The sequence below is a fragment of the Carcharodon carcharias genome, chromosome 16 (genome assembly GCF_017639515.1).
Source record: "Carcharodon carcharias isolate sCarCar2 chromosome 16, sCarCar2.pri, whole genome shotgun sequence".
Taxonomy (NCBI): domain Eukaryota; kingdom Metazoa; phylum Chordata; class Chondrichthyes; order Lamniformes; family Lamnidae; genus Carcharodon; species Carcharodon carcharias.
In genome coordinates this window covers 21,576,901-21,592,655 of record NC_054482.1, presented here as the reverse complement: position 1 = coordinate 21,592,655, position 15,755 = coordinate 21,576,901, and the positions used below count along the sequence as shown (strand labels likewise).

The 15,755-nt window shown below is 46.2% G+C and overlaps 1 protein-coding gene across 1 annotated transcript in view; it reads right to left on the bottom strand.

The window, feature by feature from the left end:
- astn1 (astrotactin 1) overlaps positions 1–15,755 on the bottom strand; it is a 2,752,121-nt gene that overhangs the window by 188,489 nt on the left and 2,547,877 nt on the right. The window contains exon 21 of the mRNA XM_041207794.1: positions 5,807–5,964. Coding sequence (XP_041063728.1) covers positions 5,807–5,964 — 158 coding nt within the window. The remainder of the gene's footprint in view (positions 1–5,806; positions 5,965–15,755) is intronic.

Sequence of the window (15,755 nt, the reverse complement as noted above, 5' to 3'; positions counted from 1 at the left end):
ACTCCCCTCTTCCTGTGACCTCCGCAGATCCAGCTTCATAGGCCGAGGAGGATGCCACTGCCACACAACAGGCCCCCGAAAGCAGGCCAGGGCCCTCCAGGTCTTGGCCCTCGGGAGGACGCCCAGCAAAGTCATCACAGACAGGGCATCGCAGTCAGCAGGCTGCCTCCACCTCCACTGTGGATGGCCGGGGAGCACCAAGACATAGCGGCAGGGTTAGAAGGGTTAAGAAGATGTAGCTGCACAGCCTGGGCACAGGTGTTAATCACTTTTTCATAGTGACCACTATTGTCAATAAACTCCCAAAGATGTCTCCCTGTCTATGGCTTTGTTCTGATGAGCAGTGTTCTTGTCACTCAGAGGTGAAACCTTTCTGTACAATATAAAGGCAGGTGTCTCAGTCCAGGGCCTCTTCCCTGTGTTTCTTGTGGCCTTCAGATCACAGTGATGGTCCAGCCTCACACTCCCTGGGAACATTACTGATGCCTGCACCTCAGCGATGCTTGTCATTGCTGCCAGAGTGTAGTGGGCAGGTACCACAGAGTTCTCTCACACTCTCTGTGCACTCTTAGCATCTTTAAGCCCCCATCACACCAGCATCTGCGACCAGTGATGCTGTGCACCAGCTCCTAAAGGGCTGAGGTGCTGAAGGTGGACACAGCATCAGATGCATCTAAATTTTCATGGCTGCGTCTCTGAGATGGCCCTAGTCATGGAGTGCAAGCAAGCTGCCCTCAGCCAGACAGGAGTCAGACATTCTCAGAGGCTGTGTGAAGATCTATGGAGTGTCCTCACTGCATGTTGTCATTATCCTCCTGCAATCAAGTTGCTATTAGGGCCTCCACTCCCTCTCCAATACAGGAGCATTCTCACAGAGGGTATTGGCACTGCAATAAGCCAGACTGGAGTCAAACGTTCACAACTGCGAAGTGAGGATCTATGGGAGTGTCTCACTGCATGTCGTCATCATCGTCCACAAATCTGGCAGCTATGAGGGCCTCCTGAGTGCTCCTGCCTCATCCAGCCAGTGCGAGAGCCTGATCCCCGTCAGCGTCCTCCTCATCGATGGAGACCTCCAGCTCTTCCATCTCCTCCTCAGTCAGCTCCTCTCCCCGTTGCAGCGCCAGGTTGTAAAGGGCGCAGCAACAACAACGATGCATGACACCCTCTGTGGAGTGTATTGCAGGGCTCCACCAGACTGATCCAGGCACCGGAACCTCATCTTCAGCATCCCGATGGTCTGCTCCACCAAGTTGCGAGCTGCTGCATGAGCCTCATTATAGCGTCGTTCTGCTGCAGTCTGAGGCTGCCGCATGGGTGTCATCAGCCACGGACTCTGTGGGTAGCCCTTGTCCCCGAAGAGCCAACCCTGCAGCTTCTGTGGACCCTGGAAGATGTCAAGGGCCTGCGAGCGACTCAGGATGTAGGCATTGTGCGCACTCCCTGTAAACCATGCACACACCTGCAGGATGTGTTGCTGATGGTCGCACATCAGCTGCATATTCACTGAGTGGAAGCCCTTGTGGTTGAAGAAGTCCACTGAGTGTATTGATGGAGACCTGAGCACCATATGAGTGCAGTCGATCGCACCCTGTACCTGTGGGAATCCCGAGATCAGGGTGATTCCAATGGCCCTTGCTTCCTGGCTATCCCAGTCCCAGGTAAACTGCACAAAGTTGTGTGCCAAGGAGAAGATGGCATCTGTGACCTTATGGATGTATTTGTGGGTGGTAGATTGTGAAATCTCACAGGGGTCACCTGTGGAGCCCTGAAAGGAGCCAATGGCATAAAAATTGAGCGCCATGGTCACTTTCACAGCCACTGGCAGTGGATGCTCTCCACGGCCCCTTGGCGCCAAGTCCTTCAGTAAGTGGCAGATGTGAACCACCAGGTCCCTAGACATGCACAGTCGTCGGCGACATTGGTTCTCAGTCACTTGCAGGAATGGCAGGTGATGTCTATAGACCCTGGGTGTCGCTAGGCGCCGACCAGCCACGGCTCACTCTTGCTCCTGGGCAGCTTGTGTAGGAGCTCCCGCTGCCCCTTCTTCATGAGGTTGCTGCTCCTGCCTTTGCTTGGCCAGATGCCTCAGTCGCTCTCCCCTCCGTCTTCTGTGGTCTCTGTCGGCCATCAGGCATACAGCTAGGTCACCAGGATCATGACCCTGACATGGTCCTCCTGCAGCATGGAAGCGAGAGAGACGTGGTTATCATGGCTGCACGTAGCACCTTTCCTGGCCCTGTGTGACCGCCTTTTAGCACTTCCCGGAGAGTGCTGGTCAGTCCTCGGATGGCCAGAGATGAGTGCGCTGCATGGCTGCCCTGTCAACCTGCGACATGGGGAATACTGGTCCAAACTGGATGCTGAGATTGCAAGGAGCTGTGAGCACCTCCAGCAGCGACTGCCAGTGTTGATGAGAAGATTGTACAATGTGTGCAGTCCAACTGCTCCACGGTTCAATAAAGTGGTGGTGGACTCGAAGTCTGTGCCGGAGGAGGTGGGGTGCGAGGAGGGGCGGTGGGGTGCGAGGAGGGGCGGTGGGGTGCGAGGAGGGGCGGTGGTGTGATGGTGGTTGCGGGGTGTAAGGTATGAAGAGCGCTTGGTGGCCCTTTGGTGCCTCTGCATTGCTTGCAAGCTAGGAGCCTGACCCCGATCATATCGCTGTGGCTGCACCTGGTCTGTCTTAGATGCAGAGGCATGGTCAGTTTATACAGGTATCCCTAATGTATGGCCACTTCCCTCACTTACCCCCGCCCCCGACCTAGATTGCCCGTGCGTGGGATGCAGCTCCAGGACAGCACTTGACTCGCACCCCACATCAGCAGTCGCCCCTGAGTCTGGCCAACACTTGCCCCCAGGCACCCCCCCACCCCTCAGCTGTCGCCTGCAGAGCTAGGCATCAGTTTCCCCTGCCCCCTGGCGCCCCTGAGGCCTGTAAACAACAGGCGAGCTGTGGAGAAGCTGCTGCTCACTCACCTCAGTTCCCTCAAAGTGAAGGCCGCCAAGTGCACGTCGTCTGCGTGCTGTTGTGAAACACGTTGGCGGGAAAGCACGCCAACGCGGATGGACAATACGGCGGGGTTCCAAGAGCCTGGTGGGATAGCCTTTTAATCATATGCTGAGGTATTATAATTAGCTCTCCGCCAACCGATGGCGGGAAACACGGCCCGCTGTCGGCACGCTGAGCGGAAGGTCACGACCTGTCCTCACTCCGCCGCGAAGTGGGTCCCACCATATTTTCCGCGCAGGCCACCTATGACACCCGCCGCCAGCGGGCTCGGAAAATTCCACCTCAGGGCTCAGATCTGTGAGCCTCTTGGCTTGTACAGCTCAAGTACTCCAGTGCAAGTAAGCAGTGAGTCTCCACAGGGGCTTCAATATATCTGTAAATGAATTCTTGTTTGCCTTACGCTAATCATCAACAGGTATTAGCTTGCACATAGGGAGGAGTACATTGGTCAACAAGCAGAGATAAAACATACTACACACAATAAATACACTGAGAAAATGCTGTCCGTGAAGAAAAGGTCTTTCAGAAATGCATAAAAACGTCTACTTTTTGGAAATATTTTGCTAATCCCACCAAGGCTACATGTAATCAGAGGGATATTGACAAAGTTTGTTGATGCATGAAGACCTGGTTTCCTCCATCAACAAAATCAGGTTTAATCCATATCAAACACTGCTGTAATGCTAGCTATCGGCAACAAATGTTACATCGAGGCACAGCACCTCTTGATGTATTATAGTTGGAGTGATTCAAGGAGCATTCAGTTACAGCACGAGGTTTATAATTTCTTCATTTGGACATACCAGGGAAGAAGCTGTAACAATGAACAAACAAAATTTGAAGAATTGGTGGATACCACTGTTTCAAGTAGCTATCACTTTTTTAAAAATTACATTTTCTGATCTTTAAGTTTATCACCTCCAACAAATTTAATTTCCTCGAGGGTCATGGCCCAATTCCAGCTTCAAAATCTAACTAAATTGGGATCAAGGCTGGTCTATAACTGAACCGAATCCAACCATACCTAAACTACACACAGGACAGCAACTGATCTAAATTTAAATATACTTACCTCAGAGAGTTCAGTAGCAGAGCTAAATCCAAACATACTTAAATCCACACAGGTCAGTAATCGAGCTTTCCACTAGTTCCAGTCATACAGAGAACAAAATAATAAAGTTATGGTAGAAACACAGAAAATGCTGGAAAAGCTCAGCAGATCTGGCAGCATCTGTGGAGAGAGAAACAAAGCCACAGATGCTGCCAGACCTGCTGAGTTTTTCCAGCATTTTCTCTTTTTATTTCAGATTTCCAGCATCCGCAATTTTTTGCTTTTATGGTTGTGGTTGTTGCAGATCAATCACCTCAGTCCCAGAACATCACTGCAGGAGCTCCTCAGGGTTGTGTCCTAGACCCAACCATCTTCAGCGGCTTCATCAATGACCCTCCTTCCATCAGAAGTGGGGATGTTCACTGATGATTGTACAAGGCTCAGCACCATTTGCAGCTCCTCAGACTCTCTCTGAAAAAAAGAGTCTAACCACCTTCCCTCAACATGGAACACAATTATCAGCACCAAATCCCCACTATCGGCATCCTGGGGGTGGGAGGAGGTGGTGTCCACTGACCTGACACGTAAAAGGGGCGGCAACATAGATGCTCTGAGACTACCACAGTAGGTCAGATTATTATGCAGCAAGTGACTCAACTTCTGACTCCCCAAAGCCTTTCCATAATCTACAAGGCACTACGTCAGGAGTGTGATGGAATGCTCTTCACTTTTCTGGGTGGGTGCAACACCACAACACTCAAGCAGCTCAACATCATTAAAGCAACCAGCCTGATGTACAGATCATCCCCTACCTTAAACTTGCACTCCTTCCACCACTGGCATGTCATGCTGCAGTGCACCAGTTACTAGATGCACTACAGCAACCTGCCAAGCTTTGAAAGCATTGCCCAAACCCACAGCCTCTGCCACCTAGGACAAGCTAAATACAAGCATGGGAACACTGCCACCTCCAAGTCATAAAACATCCTGATTTTGGAACATCTTGCCATTCCTTCACTGTCACTGTGACAAAACCCTGGAGCCCCTGACGTGACCAGCGCCATGGGTGTACCTATACCACACTGACTGCAGCGGTACAAGAAGGCAGCTCACCACCACCTTCTCAAGGGAAATTAAGGGTGGAAAAGAAATGCTGGCTCCAAACATACTGAAACTCCGACTGAACTCATTTCAACCCAGGTTGGTCATTGGTTCACAAAGGCTGAATTCCTTTACATCCAAGTACATCACTGACTAAACCAAATCTGAAAATATTCCCCCTGAATGGTGTAGGATCTGAATCAAATTTGAATGTATTTAGAGCTGACAAGATTGCAGCTAAGCAAACCTTGATTGTCTATCATGGGGTAAATTGTTGGCAAAATTGAGTTCATTTAAGTAAGAACCATCCACGCAACTCTTAATGTCGAAAGAATTGTGCCTTGTATTTAAATTCAAAAGCCACTTAGTTACTTATTGTAAAAGGTCTTTTTCTGAATAAATATTTCAACATCCCATCATCCCAGTGCACTTACTTCACTTGAGCTTCTCTGTTGGTAACATTATATTCCCCATAAAAATAAGACAGTCAAATGTTGCTTGAAAATTCCGCAAGGACACATTTTTAAACCAGGCCACAGTTACATAACAACGCTCATCCCTCTCCGCATTTAACTCTTCTGACTGGTAGCCAAACTTATACCATGCTCACCTCTCTCTTCTGGTCAAACTTGAACCACACTCACCTGTCTCTACCTTGGACATTTCTGCGCGATCGGTGATGGTGACCCTTTCCAAGCTGATGAGATAGTCCACAATCTTCACCCCAATCGCAGGCTCTGTGTGGTCCCACTCTAAAACCACCAGTGAGCTACTTGGTTCATGTGCTGGTGACAATCGCAAACTGGAGAAAAAAAAACAAAGATTTTTTTTAAATAATTTCAGTATTAATGAGAGGTTTCATGAAGTGACATTAAAAACTAGAGGCTAAACACACAATGAAGGGCATTGCATATTTCAGCTGTGCTAATGTAAGTTTTACAGTGTATTGACACACTGGATTAAAACCTCTTGGGGACCTGGGCAGCAAGCACATTTGTGGCCTCTTCACATTTATACAGAGCCAAGCAAAGACCTTGGTTTTTAAGGAACATCCTAAGGGAGGAGAGGGGGCTGAAGAGTTGGAAATGTTTGGGAGATAGAATTCCACAGTGTAGGGACCTCAGGCAGGATTTTACATTTGAGCTGAGCATCCCGAAATCAGGATCAAATCCAGGACCCAACCCCGTACTGGGGCTGCAACAGTCAGCCGCCATGACTTTTACCAAACTGAAGAAGAGAAATGGCCATGGCTGCCAGACCATCATTGTGGAGGGAGAGCCCCTCCACAGGGTGGCCTGCGACTGTAGCTATGGCCAAGTAGGCACAGTGACTGCAAGTAGTGAGGAGAGAGGGATGCAAAATGATCCTAGATCACTAGCTCTCCCCCTGCCTGTTGTCGAAAGGCCACCTCCAGGGGCTTCTGCTGTGTTCCCGATGCTGTGTGAGGATGCTTTGATTGGTCTCTCAATTGAGTTAACAAATGACCCGCTGCTCATGGACGGGTAACCTCTCCATATCCGATCCAGCCTCCAGGAAATTGGCAGGGAGTTGGGACCATGAGACCAGGATGGCCTGGCATACTAGCCAGCGTTGGGGGGGGTTCCACATCTGCCCACCTCCTTTCCCAACCCCATATTGGCACTAAAATCATGTCCTAGGTGTCTAAATGAGGTGAAGGGAGGAAGGGCTGCACAAGAGGCCAGAATTGAAGGAATGTGAATTGTGGTGGTAGGTAGAGCTGAAACAGCGACTACAAATGGCAGGACCATGAAAGCTATTAGATATAAGGGTGAGAATTTTAAATTTGAGGCAATGAGAGACCCGTAGGTCAGCAATTCTAGGTGTGATGGATGATCAGGACCTGATGCAGGTTAGGGTCTGGGCAACAGAGCTTTAGATGAGCTGAAGTTTACAGAACATGGGGATTCACTGAAATAGTTGAATCTGGAGGTAACCAAGACATGTTTCACTGAGGCGGGATGGAGATGAGTGACGTTATGGATATAGGTGCTCCATGTGATAGAAAGGATGTGGGATCAGAAGCTCAGGTCAGGTCTAATAAGATTATTAGTTTGGAAACAGCCTGATTAAGTGGCCAGAGAGGAAGATGCGTTTAGTGATGAGGGTACACAATTTGCAGTGGGGGCTAAAGTCTGAACGGCAGACAATAGTTTGACGGCAGAGGTACTGCAGATCTAGAAAGAGGCGGTGGAGAGGTACCGTTGGATGTTGACTGTGTAAGTAGAAGCTGGCCTCAAGTTTGCCATTTATATTGTCAAGCACACCCTGTAGATGAAGAACAGGAGGACTCAAGGGCAGATCCTTGGGGGACTCCAGAGATAACGGTGTAGGGGTGCGAAGGGAATCCATTGCTGGAATACAATCAGAGTGGAACCAAATGAGTAGGTTCTCCCGGAGCTGGGCAATGGAGCAGAGACAGTGGTGGGGGATGATGTGGTTGGTCAAAAGGTTGAGGAGGAATGGGATGGAAAATACACCATGGTTACTGTCACAGAGTACACCATTTGTTACTTTTATAATCGCCGTCTCCATGCTGCGGCAGGGGTACAAAACCTGACTGGACTCCAGCAATAACTGAAACAACAGCAGACTTGCTTTTAGAAGCATTCGAGTATCGTTTTGCTCCTTTTTTAGTCGCCCTGCACCCATTATAAATGAGTAAGGTGCACACCACGAGGAAGAACCTCAATCAGAGTCATGCAATTCAGGGTATGGTCCCCATTGAAATAGGTATATTTAATATGGCATGCACATCCTCTTAGTGTGATATCCTTGTCCCTCCTGAAAAAGCATGCAAGAAATTTATTATGCAGTGAGTAGGAGGCATGGAATTACACATCTGATTATATATCTGACATCCGCTAACAGAAACGTTCCACTGGGAGTTCCAGCAATGTCCCACCAGAATCTGCCTTCTCATGTTTGTTTTGACACTGGTGGAAATTCATTGAAAATCAAAAACATCATAAATCAAGGAAATATTAATATTATTAACTAGTGCAGAGTGATTTAGAGAGTGCATTCCTTCTTCTTATAATCACTACTGTTTGCCTGTAATGTACACTAAAGATTGTACCATTTCTATTTCCATGTCTTTACTTCCTTTATATGAATCCTTGCTGCTGTAGCCCCGAGATCAGTGTTTTTCTAATCCAATTTGGAGGACGTGTATTTCAAGGAGTCCTGGCATAATAAGGGTTAATATGGGACTGGGAAACAGTACCACCCACAATGTTATGTAAAGAAACACATGACCTGAGGCTAGAGTCAGTTGTGGACTGGGAAGAGACCTGTGTAGAAGCAAGCATGAAGTTAACTCACAGCCTGGGCTATACCCTATATATATGTACCTGGGTATGTGTTATCAATAAACATTTAATGTTCAAACAAACAACACCCAGAACCTCTTTGTGAGACCTGCTGAACATACAACATACAACAAGAATCATTGGTTAATTTAGCAAGAAATAAAATAGGACAATTAACTGATGTGAGGGCAGAAGAACAATTGGGAAATGGTGGCTATTACACAGTGACAATGTAAGAATGGAAAAGGATAATGAAGCTCCAAAGGTTAGGATTTTGGACTAAAAAGACAAAACTTTACTGAGAGAAGAAAGTAATGAACTGAAGGAGAAAAGCTTGCAAACAGATCAGCAATGGGGAATCCTCAAATAAGGGATGGATCATATACAGCACAGACATATTCACACAATGCAGAAATGGACTGCATTGAAGGATAGTTTTGCCGACATAATGGAGATTGAAACTGAACTGAAGCTTAAAAGGAAGATGTAAGATAAGATGAGGGCTGACTCTACTAAAGAAAATCATGAGGAATAAAGTGCAGTGGGAGATGAAAAGAAAGGTTAAGAGGGCAAAAGAGAATTTGACAAGTCTGGCAGATAGCATAAAAGGCAGCAGTAAGGGCTTTTATAAGTATTCTAAAAGTAACAGAATAATGAAGATGGTTAGACTATTTTGGATGAAGATAGAAATCTCATTGTGAGGGTAAGGTGAAGATATTAAGTACTTTGTGTTGGTGTTTATAAATAACAACGGAAATAAGAATGTAGGTGTTCTGGGGATGACATTGAAAAATTGTTATGCATGACAGTAACAAATGATCAGAGCTTAAAGAGGCTACGTCACTGAGTCCTGATACCACACAGCACAGGCTGCTGGAAGAACAGAAAAAATAGTGAAGGTTTCAATCAAGATTTTGAATCATCCTTAAATATGTAACTAGTGTGGGGGACAGGAGCATCATCAATGTAACATCTCTATCCAAAAAGGGGAAGAAAGGTAAGTCAGGTAACTACAGCCAGTTAGTCAGTTTGGGCCTCTTTGGAGAATCCAGAAATGGCGATTTAATTAGTGACCATTTTGAAATATTTGGGCTAATTAAAATAGCCGCATGTTTGACAAAAACAATAGCGTTTTATTGAAAAAGTGACCAAATGAATAGATAAAGGGTATACGGTAACTGTATTTAAATTTTCTGCCAGGCACACGATATAAAAGCAATCTCTCGAGCTATCTATATTGTTGACAAGACACATGCAAGAATTGCCAAAGCAAGTGTAGCCTTCAGTGACTTTGAACATCAGCCTTGGAATAAAGAGGAGTAAGCCTGCCTACCAAACCGAAACTCTTATAGAGGAATAGAATCTGCTCCAAGTGTACAAGACTTGGACTTTGTTCCAGTGCCATGCCAAGAAGCTCAATCACATTCACTTGTGCTACCTTCAGAAGCTTTTAAAGATCAGATGGCAGGACAAAATACCAGACACTGAGGTGCTGACCTGAGCTGGCATGCCAAGCATCCACACCATATTGAGACAGTCACAGTGAGTTGGCTGGTAATGTAGCCAGAATGCTTGGCACACGCCAAAGCAAATCTTCTATGGGGAGCTTGAGTGTGGGTGCACTCTCATGGCGGTCAAAGGAAGGGCTATGAAGACACTCTGAAAGCTTCACTTAGGATGTGTTTTGACATCGACTTTGAATCCTGGGAGAATCTCACCAGGATCACTGTACCTGGCACAACTAAATAAAAAAAATGGTGCAGCCTCCTTGAAAGCAAGTGCATATCAGAGGCAGAGTGAAAACGCAAGAAGAGGAAATCCTGAGCCAGCAACTCATCCAAAAGTATATCTATCACCTGCGGTATCCTGTCCTATTTGTAGCAGAACCCTCCGAGTGCAGATCAGCCTTCACAGTCACCTACATATCCACCACAACCCTATCAAACACCCTAGATGATGAACATGGTCATCTTCACCTCAAAAGATTAACCAGAAGAAAAAGAGATAAGAGCTAATGCTGCAGTACAGATGGGCATTCAGTTGATTAATAGGTAACAGTGTTGTGATTATTAGGTATTGCTTGGATAGAAGATTTGGAAAAGGTCTAACCTGGGTTCAGTGTTGGGTCTTTTGTTCCTGACAGCTCAAGAAGGATTTGGGCCGGGCATTGGGAGGACTATATCAAAATATGTCGATAAGGCAGAAATAGATGATCAAACAGTGTGGAGTGCTGCAGAAGACTTAGGAAAGTATGAATAGTCCAGCAGAATGGGCAGGCAGGTGATAGATGCTATTTTATATGGGGAAAGTGTGAGGTGTGCATTTTGAAAGAAAAGATGAGGAATGAGGATAAACAATGCAAAAGTGATGAAGGGCGTATAGGAATGATGGAACCTAGGAGTTCAAATCATATGTTCCGGGAAATTGAGGACGCAGGTGGACAAAGCCATTTAACAAAAGGACAAACCATTTAAGATTTTGTAAATAAGGACACAAAGATCAAAGAGGTTTGGATAAATTTCTTCAAGGCCACAGTTAGAGAAATATGTTCAGTTTTGGACCCTCATGGAGGGAACATTCAAGCCATAGATGTCATAGACAGCAGGATGTACATAAATGCTCTTCAGTGATTGGCACCTTATCAGCCACAGGCAATGCTCGCCTGCTTAGTCCACTGGGAAGAATGTCTTGTTCCAGGGAGCTTCTGTGAGAGCCTGAGCTCTGAAGCACTGGTGCTCAGACATGTCAGGGAGCTGATCCTCTGTCTGTAGACTCCCTGTTGGGAGTCGCGCCTCCTCTTCCAGCTGGATCTCGGTATCCATTCAGTCTGCCTTGTGGAGGGGGTTGAGCCTGAGGAGAAGGCAGCTGTTTGTGTTGCTGTGGTGTTGTTTCTCCTCCTGACCCTCAACAGAAGTAGAAGGTGGAGCTGCATAAGCTGCTCCCATTCTGCGGTGAGGGTTGTTAGCAGGGAAATGCAGCTGAAGGTGAGTGAAGTGCTCTACAGGTGAAGTGCCTTCCAAGGAGTTGGCAATCACCTGTCCAGCAGCGACAGCACTCTCTGAGAGAAAGAAGAGCATTGAACAGCAGCCTCTCACCTGGCCGTGGTTGGAGCTCTTCAATGATTGAAACCCTCCTAGCCTGCCAGTTTAACTGAAGAAGCTATTCCTGCTGTGCACTCTCCTCAGTGACCCTGGCGAGTTACTGACAGGTCAGAAAACAGGTGCCCTCTCTGTGAATTCCGGAATTAAGGAGCTAAAACAACTCTTAATTGGCCACTGAAGTATCTTAACTGATTTCCCGGCATATTCAAAGCGCTGACCTTCAATTCCCGCCTCAGTGAAACTGGGAAGGTGGAGGGACGATGTCAGGATCCTGACCCGACATCGCTTCCAGGGGATTGAGCTCCCACATGCACGCAAACCCACGCCATCCCCCGCTACCGCACCCCCCCTCCCCCACCCCTTGCCTGGGGAAATTCCTCCTTGAGTTGCCTCAGCACCATCTCTTTCTAGAGCTGAGGAGAACAAGAGCAAACAGTGAGAGGGAAGACTGCCAGAATTGTGAGGGGGAAAAGAGAGAAGAGGCATTAAAAATAAAAACAAATTTAAACCCTGCCCATGGCCAAATTACCATAATTTAGTTTCAAGGTGACATCCATTAACCCCAGGCACTTGGCCTTTATTAGTAGATGAACAAAATAGCCTTTTCATCTACGTTCTTCAAAGTGTGGTCTTTCTTTGAGTGATCATCATTATTTTAACAAAGAAATATTAAGTGTTTCAAAGATTGCACTGAACTTTGTTAGTGGATTAAAATGACTTTGTGGCACTGCTTTCATTTTAATTACTGTCAGTTTGCCCCAGTCCATAAATCAAAAATCAGCCATTACGGATCTACTCCTAGCACTTTGTGTGATTAATGCAATCACGCAGCCGGAAAGTATATAAAGTATTAAAACACAATACCCCAGAGATCACTTCTGTTAAAATACCATGCATTATTGAAAAGTAGTTCCCTCCCCACCCCACAGGGATAAATTAAAATCACAAATGCACGGTATCAGCTAAGTCGACTCCTGATCTTTGGACAACATTTTGAGTCCTAAAGTGTCCTTCCCACCATCAAACTGTTCAAGTGACAGATGGTGTCTGTTTCAAGAATCAAGTACATTTCTGACAATGGCCATGTTCACTCAAATCAGTTTCATTGTTAAATGTTTTTATTTTCTCTTCAGTTTTTTACTGACCCCTTGGGGGAATTGACTCCCAACCCACTGCTGTATTTCACCTGGCCCGCCATGATGCACAGATGATTGGGGGCCCAGTCCTGAGCAGCCCTTGCCTGACATCCACTTATATACACTTTCGGCTGGAATGTGATCAGGACCAGGAACACCGGCTGAATCTTCGCTTCCTGATCTAGGGCACTGAGGACATCACCACTCCAGGCCAGTGGACAGCAAATCATTACAAAACAGGTCAGCAGTCTTTGCTCCTGAAAAATGAATACTGAGGGCTGACTGCTGAAGGTTTTTTTTAACTTAACAAGGGGTTTACCAGGGGGTAGGCATACAGAAAAAAAAAAATGTTTTCACTAGTGGGAGAGTCTAAAACTAGGGGCCAGAAAAATAAGATATTCACTAATAAATCCAATCGGGAATTGAGGGCATGTTTCTACCCAGAGAGTGGTGAGAACCTGGAACTTTTTGCTACATGGAGTGATTGAGGCAAATAGCAGAGATGCCTGTAAGGTGAAGCTAAATAATCACCTGGGGTAGAAAGAATAGAAGGATATTGTGTAGGGTTGGCTGAAGACAATGGGAGGAGATTCATATGGAGCTTCAAATTGGCACAGACTAGTGAGGCTGAATGGTCTGTTCCTATCCTGTAACTTCAATGTAAACCTATCTTTCAGTTCTGTTACGCTCTATGCAAGACCACTTATGGGGTACAAAAGAGACAGAAGTTAGAGCCAATATCTTTAATTACAGACAGATTAGAAGTGATACTCAATTCTCCTGCAGTCACTGATTAAGATCATGTGCTAGAAGGTTAATTTCCCCTAGACTAACCCACTGGCCACAGCAAACTCATGCATTGATGATCACTATTACCCACAATATGGGACCAGGTCCGGTTATCTCTTTTGAAAGCGAAAGTTCTATGCAGGGCTATGCAAGCTGACCTCTCTCTCTCTCTCTCCAATTCACTGCGGGTCTGTCTCCCTCTTGCTCTCTCTTGTTCTTTCTTCTTGGCTGAAGTCCGTGATGGCTTTCAGGCCTCTTCCCTCTCCTTGGCAACATTTAGATCTCTTAAGTAAAAGAAAAACACTGTGGTTCCTAGAGATCTGAAATAAAACAGAAAATGCTGGAAAGACTAAGCAGGTCTGGCAGCATCTGTGGAGAGAGAGAGAGAGAGAGAGACCCTGAAGAAGAGTCATGCGGACTTGAAACTCTGTTTCTCTCTCCACAAATGCTACCAGGTCCGCTGAGTTTTTCCGGAATTTCCTGTTTTTATTATCTTAGAGCTCTTCCCCTCCCTAAACAGCTCTCAGAGATCTATCCCTCTTTGGCTTCTCGCTGTGCTTTGCACAAGAGATCTCCACAGGCACCTCTCCTCTACCAGCTGTGCTCTGCAGGGCTGGCTGTGTCCCTTTCAAGCCTGGCCAATCCTGCGCATTCACTCCTGTATGCTTTCAGCTTCTGTTGTTGCCTCATTGCAGGTCCTGAGAATGGCCCTTTCTTATTTCTAGGCTTATGTTGTCCTCTGTCTCTCCCTAAGGGCCCTCGCATCATCCCACACTCAACGTGTGTCACAGTCTCCCTGGGTCCTCCACTCTGCTCTTCATTCTGCTGTATTCTCCTTGTTATTTATGCTCCATTTGTAGTTTATTTTTTACTTTTGTTTAAACCCCTGCTGTCATTTGACTTTTGCAATTCAGCTATGGGTAAGCCCTTGCTCCCAGACTCCATGAGTCTGCCCACAGATCTGCCCACTTGCCCACAGATCTGGGTAAATTCAGATAGCATGCCTGGGGAAAGAACAAGCACAGGAAACTCTCCAGCTTCATTCACTGGGTTTTATCCCTTGTGGATCCTCCTCACATTTGTAAGGCAGCAGAACATGACACTAGACTTTAATGGTCAAACAGATATACCAAACAGTAATAAATTAGGTGTATAGTTGCAATGACACATTATTTTAGAACAGCTGCTAAGCTCAAGTAAATTCCCATATAATAGGAAACTATCAATAGTTTGGAAGTGTGGAGCTAAACTGTATGTAAATTCCTTATGCAGCAATACTTCTATTTCTCATTAGTTTACAGAAGCTATCTGGCCTGACTATATACACTTTTAAAAGCTACTGACTCCCTGATCTGAGCAAGACATATGAACATACTTATGAACATTATGAACATAAGAAATAGGAGCAGAGATAGGCCATTTGGCCCATCGAGCCTGCTCTGCCATTTAATAATATCATGGCTGACCTGTATGTATTACTAATTCCACATTCCCATCTACCCTCCGATAACCTTTGATTCTCCTGCCTAACAAGAATCTATCTACCACCGTCTTTAAAATATTCAATATCCATCACCTTCTGAGGCCGAGAGTGCCAAAGTCGCACAACCCTCTGAGAGAGAAAAGTAAATACCTTCATAACAAGGACCAAACAGCTTTAAATAACTTAGCTTAAATTTGTTAACACGTGCCAATCTAGCATATATTTGAACTGACTGTTCCCATTGCAGAAGAGTTGAGAAACAGAGGAGTTGGATGTAAGGTGAATGGAAAAAGAAGCACCGGTGACATGAGGAAAACTTCTTTATATATTGAGCGCTTGGGATCAGGAATACACTGCCTGAGAGTGTGGACCTGGAGGGAAGTTCAATCATGGCTTTCAAAAGGGAACTGGAACAGCAGCTGAAGAGAAAGCAGTTGCAGGACTAAGGACAGGGGCAAGGACAGGGCAGTGGGACTAGATGAATTGCTCTTACAGAAATCCAGCATAGACAAGATGGCCCCAGTAGCCTCCTTCAGTGTTTTAACCATTCCATAATCCTATGATAGGAGGTCTTGTGGCGCAGTGGGTAGTGTTCCTGCCTCTGAGCTAGAATCTCCAGGTTCAAGTCCCACTCCAGGACTTGATGGCCAAGTATGGCACATTTATAACACGGCCAAACAGGTTGACTACCAACTTGTAAGTCCTTCCAACGTACACCAATGGCAGGTGATAAGAGTGGGAGAGGTTACTGCTCA